General features: G+C 49.8%; 1 protein-coding gene across 1 annotated transcript; it reads left to right on the top strand.

Annotated features, from left to right (window-relative positions):
• Positions 1–8,927: 8,927 nt before the first annotated feature.
• On the top strand, positions 8,928–9,321 carry LOC122469584 (thioredoxin-like). The gene has a single exon (XM_043557078.1). It carries the CDS (start codon positions 8,990–8,992, stop codon positions 9,290–9,292), a length of 303 nt encoding a protein of 100 aa, XP_043413013.1. The 5' UTR covers positions 8,928–8,989; the 3' UTR covers positions 9,293–9,321.
• Positions 9,322–20,252: the final 10,931 nt, after the last annotated feature.

Consider the following 20,252-nt stretch of genomic DNA (forward strand, 5'->3'; position numbering starts at 1 on the left):
CCTCGAAGTGCACCCGCACAGACCCACCCCGGAAGCCCCCCACCTCCTCTTCCTCCACTGGGAGACAGTCCAACAGCTTTGACACTCGTCACCAGGGCAGGAGAGAGGACGTGAGGGTGGGGGAGAAGGGGGGGGGGCGGGGAGGCTGGGACCCCATACTCAGGAGACGAGGAAGGGGCGATGGCCTCTTCCCCGGGGCAAAAAGCACAACGTTACGTCGAGACGGACCCCCTTCGGCAGTGTCGAGGAGTCTACCCATTTGGGGGCCACTAACCGTGTGAAGAGTTGAAGTTCAAAAGTGAGGTCAAGGGAAAGGGGCGGCGGGTGGGGAGGAAGCTGCGAACCCTCGGAGGCGGGTTCGGAACGAGGGCGAGGGCGCAGCGCGGGGAGGCCCTCCGGGCCTGGGCACCGCGGGGCGCCACCTGTCGCGGGACGCAGCCGCCGGGCTCGGGCTGGCGAGTGCGGCGCCGCTGGCTTCCCCGGGAGCGGCGGCCGCGCGGCCGCACCTGCGGGACTGGCGCCCCCCACCGCGCTTCCCTCCCGGGCTCGGGAACACGTCGGGGCCGCTGCACGGCCGGCTGCAGAATCCGGATGAGAAAAGGCCTCGGCCCCGGGCCGCCGCGAGTAATAACCGGAGACACGAGCGGGAAGCGAAGTCTGCGGACACCCGATCTCCGCCGAGACGGCGGCCGCGTGCCGCCACCTGGTGGCCAGGGCTGGGAGCGTCCGCTGGCGTTTGGCGCTTTGCCCACCTGGTGGCCACTCGGCCCAGGTGAGACCCGGAGAGCGGGACTGGGATCTTCCCCTCAGAAGACAGGTGAGAGCCTGATCAACGGGGGACATTTTCTGAGTAATGTTTCCATAAACATTTGAAGGCTCTGAGTTCTTTCAAGAAAAATCCTTTCCAAAAAAAAAAAAAAAAAAAAAAGAGAGGCAGAGCACAGAATGACAGTGGTCATTACAGCAGCCCAGGTGCCCCCTCTTACACAGCAGGCCCTGCTAAACGCCATCGCGGTTGTCCCGCAGGTAACACGCACAAGTGCCAGGACAGGGCTTTCCCACCGCAGGCTCCAGCTCACAGGAAGAACTACATTCCAACGTGTCCCAATACTTGCCTATATATATGTATATGGCCCCTTTTGGTATTTTCTACTCTATGCTACTTAGGGTTGCCAGATTTAGTAATTAAAAAAAAAAAAAAAACAGGACTCCTGGGCTGCCTGGGTGGCCTCAGTTGAGCATCCAACTCTTGATTTCAGCTCAGGCCATGATCTACCACTTCATGAGATCGAGCCCCGTGTCCAGCTCTGCATGGACAGCATGTACCCTGCTTGGGATTCTCTCTCTCTGCCCCTCCCCCCCCACACACTCTCTCTTCCTCTCTCAAAATAAACAAACAAACATTTAAAAATACAGGATCCCGAGGGGCACCTGGATGGCTCAGTCGGTTAAGCATCTGACTTCAGATCAAGTCATGATCTCGTGGTTCACAGATTCCAGCCCCGCATCAGGCTCTTGGCTGACAGCTCAGAGCCTGGAACCTGTCGGATTCTGTGTCTCCCTCTCTCTCTGCCCCTCCGCCGCTCCACTCTGTCTCTCTCAAAAATAAATAAACACTTTTAAAATTTTTAAATAAATAAAAAAGATCTTTGGCCCATTAAAAAAAATACAGGACCGGGGTGCCTGGATGGCTCAGTCAGTTAAGCGGCCGACTTTGCCTCAGGTCATGATCTCGCGGTCCGTGGGTTCGAGCCCGTGTCGGGCTCTGTGCTGACAGCTCGGAGCCTGGAGCCTGTTTCAGATTCTGTGTCTCCCTCTCTCTGACCCTCCCCCGTTCATGCTCTGTCCCTCTCTGTCTCAAAAATAAATAAACTTTTAAAAAAATTAAAAAAAAAATACAGGACCTCAGTTATATTTGAATTTCAGATAAATAAATAACTGACTTTTTTTTTTTAGTATGTGTACATCCCACACAATATTTAGGGTATATTTACAGTAAAAAATTATTTGTTTTGCAACTGAAATTGAAATTTAACTGGGTGTCCTGTATTTTGCTTGGAAACCTTAATTCTACTCCATTTGTTTAATGCTGGTTACAATACTGCAACCCAATATTACAGCCTGCTAATGAGTCAGAGGCCCCAGTTTGAAGACATTGCCTTAGGTGACAGGGCCAGAAGCATTTCCTTCTGCAGGGAAACCAAAGTCAGTGGAAGAATTTGTACCCAAATTGGACAGCCCCCACCCCTCCCCTGCCAAGACCCACCCCCTCTTAGCTGCAGTGAGCCACTTCCCCCACCAATGGCCTGGGCACACCATCGCAAAAGGTTTGGGAGTTTTTAAAGATGACTGTGGTGCACACACATGACTAGGCACTGTTACTCTGCTTTTTAAACAAATATTCAATGTGCTAAAATACTACATTTTAAAACCTGGTTTTTGAGTATAAACAGTTTAAAAATCCAGTCAGTTTTTAGGGGCGCTTGGGTGGCTCAGTTGGTTGAGTGACTGACTTCGGCTCAGGTCATAATCTCATAGTCTGTGAGTTCAAGCCCCACGTCGGGCTCTGTGCTGACTGCTCAGAGCCTGGAGCCTGCTTCGGATTCTGTCTCTCCCCCTCTCTCTGCCCCTCCCCTGCTCATGCTCTGTGTGTCTGTCTCTCTCTCGATAATAAATAAACATTAAAAAAATTAAAATAAATTAAATAAATCCAGTCAATTTTCACAATCACAAGGGGTCTTTGGTATTTAGTCTCATTTACAAGGGAGGTCAAGTAAAAACTCTTAAACCTTTAAAACTATACATTTAATTACTGTAAATACTTCCATTGCATAATTACAAGCAAAACATTCCCTAGTAGATGTAAACTGGTACAGCCACTGGGGAAAACAGTATGGAGGTTCCTCAAAAAATTAAAATAGAAATACCGTATGATCCAATAATCCCACAACTGCATATTTACCCAAAGAAAATGAAAACACTAACTCAAAATGCCTATGCACTCCTATATTGATTTACAATAGCCAAGATATGAAAACAACCTAAGAATTCATCAATAGATGAATGGATAAGGAAGATGTGTGGTGTGCGTGCATGTACACACCCCCCCCACACACACACACACAAACACACTATTATTCAGCCATAAAAAGGGATGACATCATGCCATTTGAAACAACATGGAATGATCTATCAGGTATAATGCTGAGAAAGACAAATACCATATGATTTCACTCACATGTGGAATCTAAAAACAAATGAATAAACAAACAAAAAGCAGAATCAGACCTGCAAATACTGAGAACAAACTGATGGTGGCCAGGAAGAGGAGGGTGGGAGATGGACTAAATGGGTGAAAGGGAGAGGGAGACATAGGCTCCCAGTCACAAAATGAGTAAGTCATGGGAATAAAAGGCACAGCATAGGGAATGTAGTCAGTGGTGTTGTAATAGCACTGCACGGTGACAGGTGGCCTCACTGGTGGCCAAGCATAGCATAATGTATAGTTGTCCAGTCACGACATGCACACCTGAAACTAATGTAACATTGTGTCAACTACACTCAAATTAAAAAATTAATTTAGGGATGCCTGGGTGGCACAGTCGGTTGAGCGTCCGACTTCGGCTCAGGTCATGATCTCACGGTTCGTGGGTTCGGGCCCCGCGTCGGGCTCTGTGCTGACGGCTGGGAGCCTGGAGCCTGCTTCAGATTCTGTGTCTCCTTCTCTCTCTGCCCCTCCCCCACTTATGCTCTGTCTCTATCAAAAATAAAATATTTTTTAAAAAATTAATTAAAAAAGGGGCGCCTGGGTGGCGCAGTCGGTTAAGCGTCCGACTTCAGCCAGGTCACGATCTCACGGTCCGTGAGTTCGAGCCCTGCGTCGGGCTCTGGGCTGATGGCTCGGAGCCTGGAGCCTGTTTCCGATTCTGTGTCTCCCTCTCTCTCTGCCCCTCCCCCGTTCATGCTCTGTCTCTCTCTGTCCCAAAAATAAATAAAAAAAAAAAAAGTTGGAAAAAATTAATTTTAAAAAGCCTTAATAGGGGTGCCTGGGTGGCTCAGTTGGTTGGGCGTCTGACTTAGGCTCAGGTCATGATCTCACAGTTCGTGGGTTCGAGGCCCGTGTCAGGCTCTGTGCTGACAGCTCAGAGCCCGGAGCCTGCTTCAGATCCTGTGTCTCCCTCTCTCTCTGCCCCTCCCCCATTCACACTCTGTGTGTGTGTGTGTGTGTGTGTGTGTGTGTGTGTGTCTTAAAAAATAAATAAAAATTTTTTAAAAACCCCCAGTAATATGGTAACTCTTCAGTCCTGGCACACAGAAGAAGTGCTTTCTTTCCAAGCACTAACAGACGGTGAGGACACCTGTCATGGAGAGTGAGGACAGCATTATTTCACGCATGCACATCCTCTCTCCCCCCCAACCCCCCACAACGTGGACCAGAACTTCTACTGGAGGGAGATGTGGAAAGCAAGGATTCAGGTCGACCTCCTTCCCTTGCCCAGGAAGAAAGAAACCTGGGGAGAAGCTTCTGCCTAGGAGGGGGTCCCCGCGGACGTGAGCTCTGCTGTGAATGTCAAGTTTGACGTTGGATGAGTGACTTCTCCCCAGGGCCTCCTCTACAGAGTGACACCCAGCATTCAGCAGTTTTACTCAAGATCACTTCTTTTTTTTTTTTTTTTAACGTTTTATTTATTTTTGAGACAGAGAGAGACAGAGCATGAACGGGCGAGGGGCAGAGAGAGAGGGAGACACAGAATCTGAAGCAGGCTCCAGGCTCCGAGCCATCAGCCCAGAGCCCGACGCGGGGCTCGAACTCACGGACCGCGAGATCGTGACCTGAGCTGAAGTCGGACGCTTAACCGACTGTGCCACCCAGGCGCCCCTACTCAAGATCACTTCTACCTTCGCTCATTCCACGGATGCTCATTAAGTTACCCAAGACACGGGGGCTACATTCGTTTCCCAGGACTGACCTAAGGCACCACGGACCAGGCAGCTTACACAACAGGAGTTCGTATGCTAGTGGTTCTGGACGCCAAAAATCCACTCGGGGCCTCAGCAGGATGGCTTTGCTCCTGACACCTCTCTCCCTGGCACGTTGATGGCCATCTTCTCCCCATGTCCTCACGTGGTCTCTGTACATGTCTGTGTCCTGATCTCTGCATCCTGATCTCTGCTTCTTATAAGGATACCGGTCCTGGGGCACCTGGGTGGCTCAGTGGGTTAAGCGTCTGACTTTGGCTCAGGTCATGATCTCGTGGTTAATGAATTTGAGCCCTGCATCAGGCTGTGTGCTGACAGCTCAGGGCCTGGAGCCTGCTTCAGATTCTGTCTCCTCTCTCTGCCCCTCCCCTGCTCGTGCTCTCTCTCTCAAAAATAAGCACTAAAAAAAATAAACAAGTAAGGACACCGGCCCTATTGGATCAGGACTCACCCTAATGACCCCTTCTTAACTTGACCACACCTGTGTGGACCCCATCTCCAAATACAGTCACGTTCTGCGGTGCTGGGGGTTAGGATTTCAACCTGTGCATCTGGGGAGGGAGGTAATTCAGCCCATAACATAGATGCTGGTGCTTAAAAAACAGAAAGAAGACACAGTCCCAGGACGTGAGGTGTCCCAAAGCCTGGTAGATGTGAACACAGCCCAGCCCACAGCAGAGCCCAAACCCAGGCTGAGCCGTGGCTGTGGCCCAGAGCAGGGCCACCCAGAGCCGCTGCGGAGAACACAGGCCCAGCTCAGACAAATCGTCCCTGTGCGTTTGTGTGTTTTGGGTGGGGCAGAGGTTGGCCACAAGTGCTGCAGGTGACAGCTAACTCACCCATGCGAGTGGGTTCCTGTCATTGCCATGCTGCCCTGTCCACGGGGAAGCCTTTCCGGGAGCAGAGCTGGGCTGCCCCTCTGTGCGGTGCGGGGAGGCTTCCACAGCGCCAGAGAGCAAAAATTATGGCACGGCACAGAGCAGGTTGTCGAAAGTATGAGCTCGTGGCCAGATCCCTTCCCACCCCCTCCTGCCCTCCAAGAAGTCACCCCCTGTCTGCCCTGCTGGCTTCACTCAGCAAATACTGTTCTTATAAACAGCTGGCCCAGATTCCCAGCTTGAGTTAGGACGCTCCCCAGGCAGTCAAGGGTGTTCAGTGATGAATTTCAACTCAGCTTAAAAGCATGAAAACTTGCAAGCAACCTTGGGCTGCTCCCTCCAGTGGGGACAACGCTGTCGGCACCCGCCGGAGGCCCTGGCCCCACGAGAGACCCCATCAGCCTTCAGGTGCCTGTGGCACTTCCCCCAGACTCGATGCTGACTCATGGAGCCACTGCAGAAACGTCTCTGCTTTAAACTTTAATTGACCTACATTCTTTCCTAGATCTCATGACCTGATTTTCCATTTTCTCTCTGCTGGGACCCACACGGCAGCAAAAGAACCACCTTCTCTTTAGCCCCAACACCCGTCAAACAGGGGCTTGACCTCCAAAGCAGAGGACACAGGCACAGAGGCAGGCGGGGGCTTGTGACAAACGCATCAGTCAGGGGCACTGTTCCCCTTCATCTTTGCATCAGTAATCACGGAGGTGGGGCGAGGGGACAGGTCCAGGCCGGTCATGCCCAGAAGAATGTGGTGGCCGTAAGGACGCAGACCCTGAGATCCAGGGAAGGTGACTGGTCCAGGGCCCAGCTGCCGAGCTCTGAGATCCAAGCTTCCCATGGCTGCCACCAGCCGTGACCGAGCGCAGCAGGGATGTGCGGGCAGGCCCGCTCCTAGGACACAAGGCCTCCTCTGATGGCCGTGCCAGACCTTGCTGAGGCAGCAGGCCCTCCAAGTCACCAGCCTTCCCTCCTTACCCCGGAGTCCAATGTGCATGGCTGTCCCCGCTCTTCCCGCCCTCGGCACCTGCACCCCTATTTTCTCCCCCACGGACATCTCCCTCGTGCAAACCTTTAGTCCCCGCTGCTTCTCAGAGGAGCCCCAACATCACCCCTCCATAGTGACATGGGAAACAAAGGCCAGAAGGAAACGGCAGATAAAATTAAATTTCCTCATAACCTGCAGCCCATTGACAGATACTTCAGACCAAGACAGAGTAGAACATTTCTCCAGGCACCTGCGAACATCCTGATGCTACCGCCTTACTAGAGGGAAAACCACCTTGGCTGGACAACAGCAAGGCCTCGGGCATCTTAGGAGTCTTCCTTAGCACATCACAGATCCTGTCCCCATGTTTTAATAAAATCACCTTTTTTGCACCAAAGATGTCTTCAAGAATTCTCTCTATGTCGTCAGCTCTGAACCCCCCACCATCACCCCAAAACCTCATCAACACTCATCACTCAACAAAGCACCAACGTGGGCAGGAAACGGAGTTGGGTGCCGCAGCATTGGGTCACAAAGAGCCAACAGTCTGGCTGCAGGGCATGCAAGCAGGGCAGAGCAACCTGTTAAAGATGCAGAAGGTCCTTCCTTTCCTTTGTTACCCTATTTGCCCTTGGGAGGACAAAGCACGACAAATAGGCTTTTTTGTTTTCAAAGGTATGCGTTTGTCTCTCGAAGCAGTAAATTCTAGTGTTCAGGCTGGGAGGGTAATCAGCAATTGTGTTTCCCAAAGGAACAGCAGGAAACCACCAGGCAGGTGTGGGGCTCCCCAAAGACAGTCCATAAACAGGCACAAAAAGAAGGCTCATTGGAGGGGAGGGGAGGGGATGGGGTGTAGGCATTTTCTAGGAGGGACATGGCCAGAGCAGGAAGGGACAGCAGGCCAGAGAGAAAACATACAACGTTATCGGAAGAATGCACAGCATCCAGGCCGGACCAGGGGGCAGCAGAGATCCTGTATTCAGGAGGGCGGCAGCCCCATCCAAGGCAACCAAGCTCAACCAGCCAAAATGATGTCACCTGGTCACTTTGTGTTCCGTGGGTTTAAAAGAAAAAGTGGCTGGGGCACCTGGATGGCTCAGTTGGTTGAGTGTCCGACTTCAACTTAGGTCTGTCTCATGGTTTGTGAGTTCAAGCCCTGGATCTGGCTCTCTCTCAAAATAAATAAACTTAAAAAAAAAAAAAAAAAAAAAAAAAACAGAGAGAGAGAAAAAATGGCCAAGGGCAGAGCCTGACTCCTGAAGGCATCCTGACACCGTGCTGGGACCACCTTGGGCAATTTCCACTGGGCAAGAGAGAGAAAGAGCCAAGTGTCCCTTAGCAGAAGGCCCAGGGCCTCCCGCCATATTCCTGACTCTCCATTCAATCTCGGATTTCCTTACAACCCCACAAAGCCCTTGGGTTCTCTCCAAACTGACACGCAACGTGTCCCTTCAACACCCAAGCAGAGCCTCGTGACCACTCGTCACCCCAGGCCAATTAGGGAAGCGCTCTCCGTGACAGCCAGTACGTGCACACGTGCAGCTCACAGAACGGGACTGTGGTCACTCTGCTCCTTCTGCTGCGTCTCACTTTTTAAAAATGCTCTTCTGGGGGCGCCTGGGTGGCGCAGTCGGTTGAGCGTCCGACTTCAGCCAGGTCACGATCTCGCGGTCCGTGAGTTCGAGCCCCGCGTCGGGCTCTGGGCTGATGGCTCGGAGCCTGGAGCCTGTTTCCGATTCTGTGTCTCCCTCTCTCTCTGCCCCTCCCCGTTCATGCTCTGTCTCTCTCTGTCCCAAAAATAAATAAACGTTGGAAAAAAAAAATTAAAAATGCTCTTCTGTGTAGGATGTGCCCCAAGAGTGAACTTCAAAGCGAACTACGGCCTACGTGGGTAATGACCACACGTCGATGTGGGCTCATCAATTGTAACAAATGTCTCACCTGGTGGGATGTCCACACTGGGAGAGGCGTGCCTGTGTGTGGACAGCGGGCATGATGGAAATCTCTAATTTCCGCTCAGTTTCACTGTGAGTCTAAAGCTGCTCCCGAAAGGTAAAACGTGGGGCGCCTGGAGCTCTGGCCGCGTTTAGGATCCACTTCATTGGTCCTCACGGTCGCTTGTCAGACCCCAGCCGCCAAAATGGTGAAGCAGATCGAGAGCGAATACGCTTTTCAGGAAGCCTTGAACAGTGAGGGGAACACTTTAGTAGTTGACTTCTCTGCCACAGGGTGTGGGCCTTGCACAATGGTCAAGTCCATCTCTCATCCCCTCTCTGAGAAGGATCCCAATGTGGTGTGCCTTGAAGTAGACGTGGGTGACTGTCAGAGGTTGCTTCAGAGTGTGAAGTCAACCCTCCCGTTTTTAAAAAAGGAACAGAAGGTGGGTGAATTTTCTGGAGCTGATAAGGAGAAACTTGAAGCTACCATTAATGAATTCATCTAATTATGTTTTCTGAAAACATAACCAGTCATTGGATGTTGACAGCTTGGGATATTTTTTTATTTACAAAAAGGAAAGATCAAGTATGAAGACTATATACCCAACTGCCATCTGATTATAAGTGACAATAAAATATTAATTCTAAAAAAAAAAGAAAGAAATGGGGCACCTGGTTGGCTCAGTCTGCTAAGCATCCAACCCTTGATTTCTGCTCAGGTCATGATCCCACGGTTCGTGGATCGAGCCCCGCGTCAGGCTCTGCGCTGACAGCACTGAGCCTGCTTGGGATTCTCTCTCTCCCTCTCTCTCTCTCTGCCCTTCCCTCATGTGTGTGCTCTCTCACTCTCTAAATAAACATTTTTTAATCTTAAAAAAAGAGAGAGATAAAAAGTAAAATTTAAGCAAATGCTCTCTGGCTGCTGCCTGGAGGGTGGACAGCACTTCCCAGAACTTGATCTCAATAGTCCTTTTGGCCCACATTTTTCCCCATCCCACTTTATATTACACCAAGTAATTTAGGTAAAACGCATGCCCCTCCCCAGGGTGACAAACTGTTCCAGTTTGCCTGCGACTGAGAGGTTTCCCAGGATAAGGGATTTTCACTGCTAAAATCAGGGAGGTTCTGAGCAAACTGGGCCGAGGGGGTCACCCGAACTCCCCCTCAGAGCCAGCGCTTGTTAGTAACATGGCCTCTGACCTCCTACCCGTGAGAACTTTGCTCAGAACCTACTGCCTGGCAGATGCTGGACAAATAGACTATGGTGTCCTTATCATCACTTTCATTGATGACCCCTGCAGGGCCAGTGGGGGTGTCTCCACGTATGCTTACTGGGCTGGACTGGTATGGTTGTGAATTCCATTTCTAGATGTATGGGGGTCTCCTCTGCCATTCATCAGGGCTCGCCCCTTCCACAAGGACATGGCTTCCCAATGTTCTGGGCTGAAGGGCCACAAGACACTCCTGCACGTGGCCAGATGCAGGGCAGCTAAACAGGCCTATCCCCTGTCCAAAGGGAAGAGTCTGCTGACCGCACACGTGGCTAACCCGGCAAGGTCAGGCAACACTCTTTTTATTTTTATTTTTTTAATGTTTATTTATTTTTGAGAGAGAGAGAGAGAGAGAATGAGAGGGGGAGAGGCAGAGAGAGAGAGAGGGAGGGAGACACAGACTCCAAAGCAGGCTCCAGGCTCTGAGCTGTCAACACAGAGCCCGACGCAGAGCTTGAACCCACGAACTGTGAGATCATGACCTGAGCCGAAGTCGGACACTTAACCAACTGAGTCACTCCGGTGCCCCATACACTCAACTTCTGAACACGTGTCCCGGAGAACCTCATTTTGATAGCACTGCACTGTGATCTCCCTCAAATAAGATGGACCACTACCTCACATGTCTTCAATGGCCAGGAAGGGGCTGTATGTTCCTCAAAGAGGAAGATGTCATTACTTGGGGGAGCTTCCAGAGCACATGATGACCTAAAGCCATTTCATCCCCCTCCTCCCAAAACAATGATGATCAAAGCATAACACATCTACAGGGGCCGTATTCATCCTAGGTCTGCGAGTTCATGGCCCTGGTGTAGAGCTCTCCTAACGTAATCCAAATTCTCACAACGGATGTTAACAAGAGAGCCAAAGAAAAATCTACCTTCTCAAAACTTGTTATATATCTTAGAAGGTCAGCAGTATCAGATATATGAAAACGTCCACTGATAACTTCCTTTGGCATTTTTATCCAAAGGCCCACACGCAAATAACTGCAATTTTGAAAAGGCTGGGAGACACGTAGTATGCATATCAAAATTTCTGCTGGCCATTAAGTGCTAGAGTTTGTTGGAAAGTGGCAGCTATCACTCAAACAGAAAAATACTAGGCACTGAACTTCATTTGTGCAGTAAGATGAAATTAAATCAATTTATCTATGTTTAAGGAAAAGATTCAAATTCAAACTTGGAATGATATACTATCTGGGGGGGGAAATAGGGTGCCTGGGTGGCTCAGTCAGTTAGGCATCTGACTCTTGATTTCAGCTCAGGTCATGATTTCACTGTTCATGTGTTCGAGCCCCCATTGGGCTCTGTGCTGACAGTGCAGAGCCTGCTTGGGAGTCTCTCTCCTTCCCTTTCTCTGTTCTTCTCTGACTCACATGCACATCCTCTCTCTCTCTCTCTCTCCCTCAAAAATAAAAATTTGAAATAAAGAAATGAGAAAAAAATTTCTAGCCAGCATTGAGGAAGAAGAGAGCCCTAAAACTGTTGTCTAAGATGTAGCTAATTCTAGGCCAGTTCTTTCTAAAGCAATGCATAACTTCATCACGGTTTCTTCTTTGGAAAAGCAGGGGTGAGGACAAAAAGTCCTCCAGTGTCCCTCCCAGATCCAAGAGTCTCTCACTCTGAAGCAGAAATTGCAAACTGGTGGCCCACAGGCCAGACACAATCCCTTTGAGTTTTGTTTGGCCTGCATGGAGTTTGGTTTTGTTTTGTTTCCTTAGTTGAATGTGGATGCCTTTATATTTCTATTCCCGGAGTCCCTGTGGTTCCTCAGTGCCTCTCACAGCCCTGCAGCCCTGCTGTGATCACCTGAGCGGGGGAGGGGGGTGGCTGGAGGGCCCTGGGAGGATGTGGGTGTAGGATTCTTGCCCTGGGAGGATTTGGGTTGACAACTCTTGCCCTGGGAGGCTGAGGAGTTGACGGTGTTGCACTTGATTCTGTTACCACTTGAATCTTACTGAGGGTGACTTCCATTTACTTTGGTTTCTACTGTTCCGCAGAGTAAATTTCTTGTCTTTAACCCCCCCCCACCTGTTTTACAGGAGAATAGCAGTTCAAAATGCTAAGACGGGTTCAGTGTCACAGAGTTAGCTAAAATTTATATCTTCTGGGGAACATTTAAATCGAAAAATAAAGAAAAGCACAAAACAGAAAAGAAACTTCATATAAATATGCATGATTGTCAGTATTTACGATACGCATCATATTTAATCGCAGGCATGTGAGGTTTCTATCAATTGTATCACTTGTACCCATTTACATAGAGTTGCTTAGGTTATTATAGGATGTTTTTTTTGTTTTGTAAAATATACACAACATAAAATTTACCGTTTTAGCCATTTTTATGTATACGGTTCAGTGGCACTGAGTATAGTCACATTGTTAGAAAACCACCATCCATCTCCAGAATGTTTCCACCTTCCCGACCTGAAACTCTTTCCCTGTGAAACGCTAACTCCCTATTACCCCCTCCCCCAGCCCCTGGCATCCACCCTGTTACTTTCTGCTTCCATGAATCTGCCTACCCTAGGAACCTCATCTAAGTGGACTTATACAGCATTTGTCCTTTTGTGACTGGCTTCTTTCACTTAGCACAATGGGTGAACCTTGCAGACATTATGCCAAGTGAGAGAAGCCAGTCATGGCTTTAAATGCTGACTGTGGTTTTAAGGCAGCAGAGGTGTGTGTTAAAAATAGCCGTGAACTTTGTAAATATCTAACCGAGAATGACCTAGCCCGAAAGACTTCTTTCTGCATGAAATACCCAAACATGTGAGCAGCCTTTATGAGCGCAACTAAAAAGGGAACTCTGAGCACAGGCTCCTGGCACATAAACCTCAGAATAGCTAAGCTTTACTTACCAAGTATAACAGTACAAAATGTCACGCTGGGAATGTTGAACGTGGGGGTTGATAGCCCAAGAAAAAAATTGCTCACCTAATTTAAGGAAACTCAAAACGAATCCTTTCTTGCCTTCAGAACTCTAGATTGCAAAAGTCCCATCTGGTACTAACTATATTTACTCAGATGGATCAGTACCACAAAATAAACGTTATTTAGAGCATATTGTTATGGGTTCTGGATGGCTCTTCCATCTGCCAGTAGATGCAGGAAACTGACCCTAAATATGGGACTAAATCTTGTGCAAGTGGGAGTTTAGGGATCAAGAAAGTAATCAGACCTTTTCCACATCATGCCCAAAGCCCCCTGCGATCGCCCTGGGAAGTCACAGAGCAGCACACGCCCCAGGGGGATGATAAAGGAGGTAAGCACTGGGTTTTGTGATGGCAGCTGAGACAAAGGTTAGCCTCACCTGTCCCTATCACAAGGGCCAAGGGTCTGAAGAGAACGGGAAACAGCCTGCTGGCACTCGTTCACACACACACACACACACACACACACACACACACACACACACCCAGCTCTGCTCCCCAGGGACTTTGGCAAAGCTGTATGACCTCTCTGCACCTCAGTTTCCTCATCTGCAAAGTCCACTGGCAACAGAATCTCCCTGGGAGGGCTGTGTTAGGGATTAAGTGGTCGGTGTGCATGAAGCACTGAGGCCAACTGTTCGTGCTCCAGGAAGGCAGACGGCCACCGGGTCCTTGCTGACACTTCGGGAGTCTTGTCTCCCAAACATGAGTGACGAGCCAGGGCCAGGTTTTACATTTGGAGTTGTTGGGGGTCCTTCTTTAAATGTCAGCCGCAAGTTCAACTCTGTCTCCCCAAAGGATACATGGAAGTCTGGATCCTGAATGAGGGGAATGAGTCCTTATTTGGAAACAGGGTCTCTGCGAATGAAATCAAGTTAAGAGGAGGTCATACTGGGCCAGGGTGTAGGGCGGGCCCTACGTCCAACATGTCTGGCATCCTTCTGAGAAGACACAGAGACAGGCACACGCAGAGAGACCGCCCTGCGATGACGCAGAGGGAAGAGGGTCACCTGCCAGAGACAGCGCTTGCGTCCAACCAACAGCAAGCAGAAGAGCATCCAGGACGGCCGGCCATCGCCAGGCACAGAGAGAGGGCACAGCCCTGCAGGAACCTTGATTTCAGACTTCTGGCCTCCAGAACCAGGGGAGAAGAAATCTGTTGTCTCACACCGGGTCTGTGCTACTTGGTTCCAGCGGCCCTAGAACACTAGGGCAAGGTCTCAAACGTCTAACTTCCCTCGAGCTGGCACACAGATGGCATCTGATGCACGTTCGCTGGAGGAAGAAAGAAACGAGCAGAGGCGTGAACGCCAGCGCGGAGGTGAGGCAGGCAACGGGAGTGAACGGGACAGGTATGGGCCACGTGCACACCTGCACAGAGACACGGTGGCTGCCGTCTGCAAGCACTCATGCCCCACCTTCAGCTCTGAACGACAGAGGCGTGGCCACATACGGGTATATCCCAGTATTGCCAGGGCTTCCTATTTCCTGCAGAATCAGAAATCTAGACTTTCAGGTGACATCTCCCCAGTGCCCACAAACAACCATACGCGTACAAGTGGGTACAGCACCTGCAGGGGCCCCCCGCGTCTCTAATGTCCTGCTCGGCCGCAGGCGCGATACACAGTGGTTGCTTGAAGCAGGTCAGCGTCGTGAGGAGATACACCCTCAGCCCTTGGGTCCCGCCTCCTCTCATGTGTCTAAAAAGGAGCATTGGAGCAATTAAAATCCAGCCAAAGGAAGGGGAGCAAACTCTAGAACTGGGATATGCCAAACAGGAGAATGAGGTCCTAGACAGTGGGAAAAACCCAACAGCTGGACGTCAGCACCCCAGCCCCAGCCTTGAGACAAATCCTCCCTCTAAGCCTTGGTTTCCCCAACCGCAAGAGGAGGGGACAGCATGAGGTGTTGGCACGCCAGTGAGAGAACATGGGTGGCCGCATTGTGACAGCGGCACAGTGTCACTGGGACAACTGCTGTGAGGCCCCTGGCCGTGGTGCATACAACACAAAGTCTCCGACAGCCGGCCCCGAAACTTCTCCAAGCGGCCTGGGCACCACAACTGCAACACAGTCACTGGGACACCGATTTCGTTCTTCTTGACTTTGATTCCCAAGACAGACTGTCTGAATGAGGGCTCGGGGGATTACTCGAAAGAAAGCTGCTGAATCCATGGTGAGGAAAAAAAGGTACCTGAGCTCCAAAGTCATGTGGTCCCCTGGCCTTAGGGCTGTGTGTGGTCCGGGGACCAGCAGCACCTGCGGAACCAGGGGATCTGGTTCCAAATCTAAATTCTGGGCCCCACCCAGACCTACTCTCTCACACTCTGGGGAGGGCCCAGCAATCTGTGTTTCAATAAGCCCTCCAGAGATTCTGATGCTTACCTCTATTTGAGAACCACGGGCTTCGGGAAACCAAGTCCTGCATAGATAAGCAAGAGAGACATCCTTTAAGAAATACAGAGTCCAGGGGGCACCTGGGTGGCTCAATGTGTTAAGCGTCCGACTTCGGCTCAGGTCATGATCTCGCGGTTTGTGAGTTCGAGCCCCACATCGGGCTCTGTGCTAACAGCTCAGAGCCTGGAGCCTGCTTCGGATTCTGTCTCCCTCCCTCTCTGCCCCTCCCATGCTCATGCTCTGTCTCTCTCTGTCTCAAAAATAAATAAACGTTTTTAAAAATTAAAAAAAAAATGTGTCAGATTCACAACTAAAGAGAACAGTGTGTGGCAGAGGTGGGAACACGCAAAGATGCCCCCTCACAAAGGCTTGCAAACGGCTGTCAGGAGTCAGCGGGAATCGCAGGGTCTCCGGGGGGACAACTGGCCGCAGGACGCCCCTCAGCCTCCCCCAGGCCCTTTGTTGTGGTGCCCTCCCACAGCGGGGCCCGAAGTCTGAGCAAAGGCCTTTCCTGCAGCCACCAGACTTGAGCAGGTGAGGGTGCAGCTAGGTAGCCAAACACTTTGTTTCCCCGAAGACAGGACCTGAGGCAAGCCAGACGAGACCAGCATAGCTGCCGCCCTGTACTGTGCGTGGCTCCCCGGCGACCAAGACTCAAGCAACCCAAGAGCAGAGCCTGTTCTCCAAGTCATCCACATTTCTCTGCCATCTACTGAATCAGTACAATCGTGTACTTTTTTCTCTTTTTCCAGGAACGACAGAAGACAGGCTCCGCTTGGAGTCAGATGCTCGGGAGCAAGACGACATCATGTCCGTCTCCAGTGACACCTCACTTCATCTCTTCCTCGTAGACACCTCTGCCTCCTGCCTCTGTCCCCTTTGTAGCCGACTCCGTGCGCTCCTCAAGGACAGGTCCCCTGACCACAAGCTGTTCAGCCTAATGAGGGAGGCAGACCAGTAAACAGGCAGATGCAACAAAGTGCCATCTGAAAGCCAGAGGTGCGGTGGAAGTATCGGGTGGGAGGGGCCTGTCACAAAGGCAGGGAGACATCCTGCCCAGAGGGTCAGAGATTTCAGGAGTGGACGAGCTTCAGCGGGAGTCAGAGAGCTGTTATTTGTTTACACAAGGCCCCTGGGCAGGGCCTGTGATGTGGGTGGGGCCTGTAGCCCAGCAACTCAGAAATGTTTATTAACCTGGGCGCCTTAGATTACCCTGGTTTGGGACACTAGCTTTCAACATAGTCAACGCCTTTACCACCTCTGTACTCATCAGATAACCTTCAGTTCCCTCCTAGCAGCTTTGAATGTCTGCTCTTCGCACACCCCTGTGACAGGCTATTGCCAGAAGAAAAACAATGCATAATCCCCTATAGCTCCTACTCCAGCAGGGGAGACAGGAACTTGCCTAACTAAGCTCTGCTCCAACGGTGCGATGGAGGCTAGAGATAGCTGAGAGTAGGATGTCATAGAGGCCCGCTGTCCAACCAGATGGCTCATCACAGAGGGCAATGTCCTGGGCCCCTCAGTGGCCCACAGCTCAGAAACACCAAGGTTCTTGGTCCGTGCAGACTTGATCTTGCTCGAGGGGCAAATTCACGCTAAACAAAACAGACACCCATATCTGAACAACCAGAAGGCCAATTTACCAATTTACCTTCTCAGCAGCTATTCATGTCTGCCCTTCACGGCAAGTGCTGGAAGGCATCATTCAGGCGCTCATTGGACAAAGATTTCATAGGCACCGGCTGCCCATTACTTAGCAAACTGTGAGCACCTGGTTGGGGTAAATACAGCCAGATGAGGCGGAGAGCCAGAAGTAGGAAGCGGAATTGTGCAATGAGCTTGGCGTCAAGCTAGAGTTCAAACGCTGTCCACCATTTATGAGGCAGGTGACTTGGAGAAAATTAACCTTCCTGACTCTGTTTCCTCATCTGTAAAATGGGAATAACAACACTACTTCACATGATTGTCAAAGGATTAAATGGGACTTCACATGTAAATTGCCTAGTTTTGTGTATGTTTGTATTTACCTGGGAAGGCGGGGTCATGTAATGGTTAAGGGAACAGACTCTGGGGTCGGACAGATCTCAGTTTAATTTCCAGCTCTGCCACTTACTAGTATATGATCTTGGGCAAATTTTTTCCTCTGAGCCTCAGTTTGCTCTGCACTGAATGGGAGGAACCTGCTTCAGATTCTCTCCTCCCCCCCACCCCCGTCCTTCCCCTGTGTGCATGTGCACTCTCGCTCCCTCTCAAAATAAATAAACTTAAAAAAAATTTTAGGAAAGGAATCTTGTATCGAGTACAAAACCAAAAACTCTTTAAAAAAGGACAAAAATTCTTCATAGGGACTAAGAGGTAAATAAGATAGTGTATCCAAAGCACTTAGCAAATTCTTAGGCTCTAAGAAGCATTCAAAGGTATGGTTAAGAATAATTTTATAATTTTTTTTTTTTAAGAGAGCTAGTGAGTGGGGGAGGGGCAGAGGGAGAGGGAGAGGGAGAGAGAGAGAGAGAGAGAGAGAGAGAGAGAAAGAGGGTGAGAGAGAGAATCTCAAGCAGGCTCCACGCTGAGCTTGGAGTTTGATCATGCAACCCTGGGATCATGACCTGAGCCTAAATCAAGAGTTGGACACTCAACCAAGCCACTCAGGCACCCCAAGAATAATTTTAAAAAGTTATCCCCAGTTCAAGCCCCATGTTGGGCATGTAGCCTACTTTTAAAAAAGTAAATTAAAAAATAAACTAAAATTCTGGGGTGCCCAGTTGGCTTGGTCAGTAGAGCACGTGACTCTTGATCTTTGGGTCATAAGTTCAAGCTCCACAATGGGTGTGGAGCCTACTGAGAAAATAAAAATACAGGGGGCACCTGGGTGGCTCAGTTGGTTAAGTGTCCGACTTCAGCTCAGGTTATGACCTCACAGTTCATGAGTTCGAGCCCCGCCATTGGGCTCTCTGCTGTCAGCACAGAACCTGCTTTGGATCCTCTTTCTCCCTCTCTCTCTGCCCCTTCCCCGCTTGTTCTCTCTCTCAAAAAAAAAAAAATAGAACTGTCCCTGATTAGATACAAATGAGTGGTACACCTGCTAAAAATTAAAGTTAAAATTAGTACAAACTTTTTTCAATGAAATTAAATATGAAACCATCAAACATGGCAAAAAAGAAAATCACTTTGTATTTAGCTTTATTAAAAAATACTTCTGGGGGCGCCTGGGTGGCGCAGTCGGTTAAGCGTCCGACTTCAGCCAGGTCACAATCTCGCAGTCCGTGAGTTCGAGCCCTGCATCAGGCTCTGGGCTGATGGCTCGGAGCCTGGAGCCTGTTTCCGATTCTGTGTCTCCCTCTCTCTCTGCCCCTCCCCCGTTCATGCTCTGTCTCTCTCTGTCCCAAAAATAAATAAAAAAAACGAGAAAAAAAAATTTTTTTTTAAATAAAATAAAAAAAAATACTTCTGAGGGTCAGCTAAGCTCATAATCTCACCGAGTTGGAGCCTCACATCCCGGCTCCCTGCTGTCAGCACGGAGCCCACTTGATCCTCTGTCCCCTCCCCCGCTCATGTCACACGCTCTCTTTCAAAACTAAATATAAAAAAATAAAAACTTAAAAAAAATACTTCTGAGAAGGCAGGCCTCTTAACTCAGACTAGTTTCACGCCCATCTTTTCCAACAGTTTCTAAAATAATGTCATTCGCGTGCAGCTATGCAAAAACCCCAATGTTTCAATGCTGCTAAGGCATATTTCATGTTGAACCAGAAGCAGCTTGTTTGGGATCTACCTTTTCCATTTACCTGATGGGAAACCTGGTACCCATAAAGCATTACGCATTTCTTTTAACAATCATACCCCCATGTATATACACTGGGTGGTTATAACAGAAGCTCTGGCACCAAGGACACAGATCACTTCTCTCAACTCTGGATCTTCCCTTTGATTTATTAACCTCCTCACCCACATTGTCAATTTTAAAGCCTCAGTCAGTTAAGCGTCTGCCTTCGGCTCAGGTCACGATCTCACGGTTGGTGAGTTCCAGCCCCACACTGGGCTCTCTACTGTCAGTGCAGAGCCCGCTTCGGATCCTCTCTCTCCCTCTCTCAAAATTAAATACATGTTAAAAAAATTTTGTAATGGTTTATGAAGCTTGTAAATCATGATTTACTTTAATAAAAGTCAACATACCTTTCAGTGCCAACCTTCTTGCATATTTGACAGATCTGTAACAAAGGGCAGACTCTTATCCACCTCACCATGTCCTCAACAACATTGCTACTTTATTCAGATGGGGGAGACCACAGAAAGCAGATTAGAGCCCGTGGCTCCATTATTTGGCTCTTGGCTAACAACAACTATGTTTGCAAATTTCAGGATGGACTCGATCGCTTTTACAGTAGCAACTGAAACTTTTAAGCACAATTTAAGTTTTTGAGAGAATGGGAGAGTTTCTGTAATCACTTCAAAAGAAGGAAAACATGAGAGGCTCTAAATAGCCATTCCAGAGGGACCGCTCTGGAACCTCATTAGGAACACCTGCTTTGGGCTATGCTTTGCCTAGCAAGAAAGTCACAATTTATAAACTGTGGAGTGGATTCCGGGAGTGGTAACCCAATGTGATACTCGTTTTGAGCAAAGTTATAGTGGAGCACGAGAACACGGAGACCTCTCCGAGACGCACTTTCCGGAGGGTCTCGGAGTCACGAACTAATTTGGTGTTTCCCTCTTTAGAAAACGGGTGTGCGGGTGTGCCTAGCCCCAGCAGGCTTGGTGCCGGGGAGGGGAGCCGTGGAGTGAGCGAGAAAGGCGGGCTACGGGCCGCACGACCCTGTAATGGTGTCTTGGCGAGTCAGCGTCGCCGCGGGTACATGGACCC

This window comes from Prionailurus bengalensis, chromosome B3, assembly GCF_016509475.1.
Source record: "Prionailurus bengalensis isolate Pbe53 chromosome B3, Fcat_Pben_1.1_paternal_pri, whole genome shotgun sequence".
In the NCBI taxonomy this organism is placed as follows: Eukaryota; Metazoa; Chordata; class Mammalia; order Carnivora; family Felidae; genus Prionailurus; species Prionailurus bengalensis.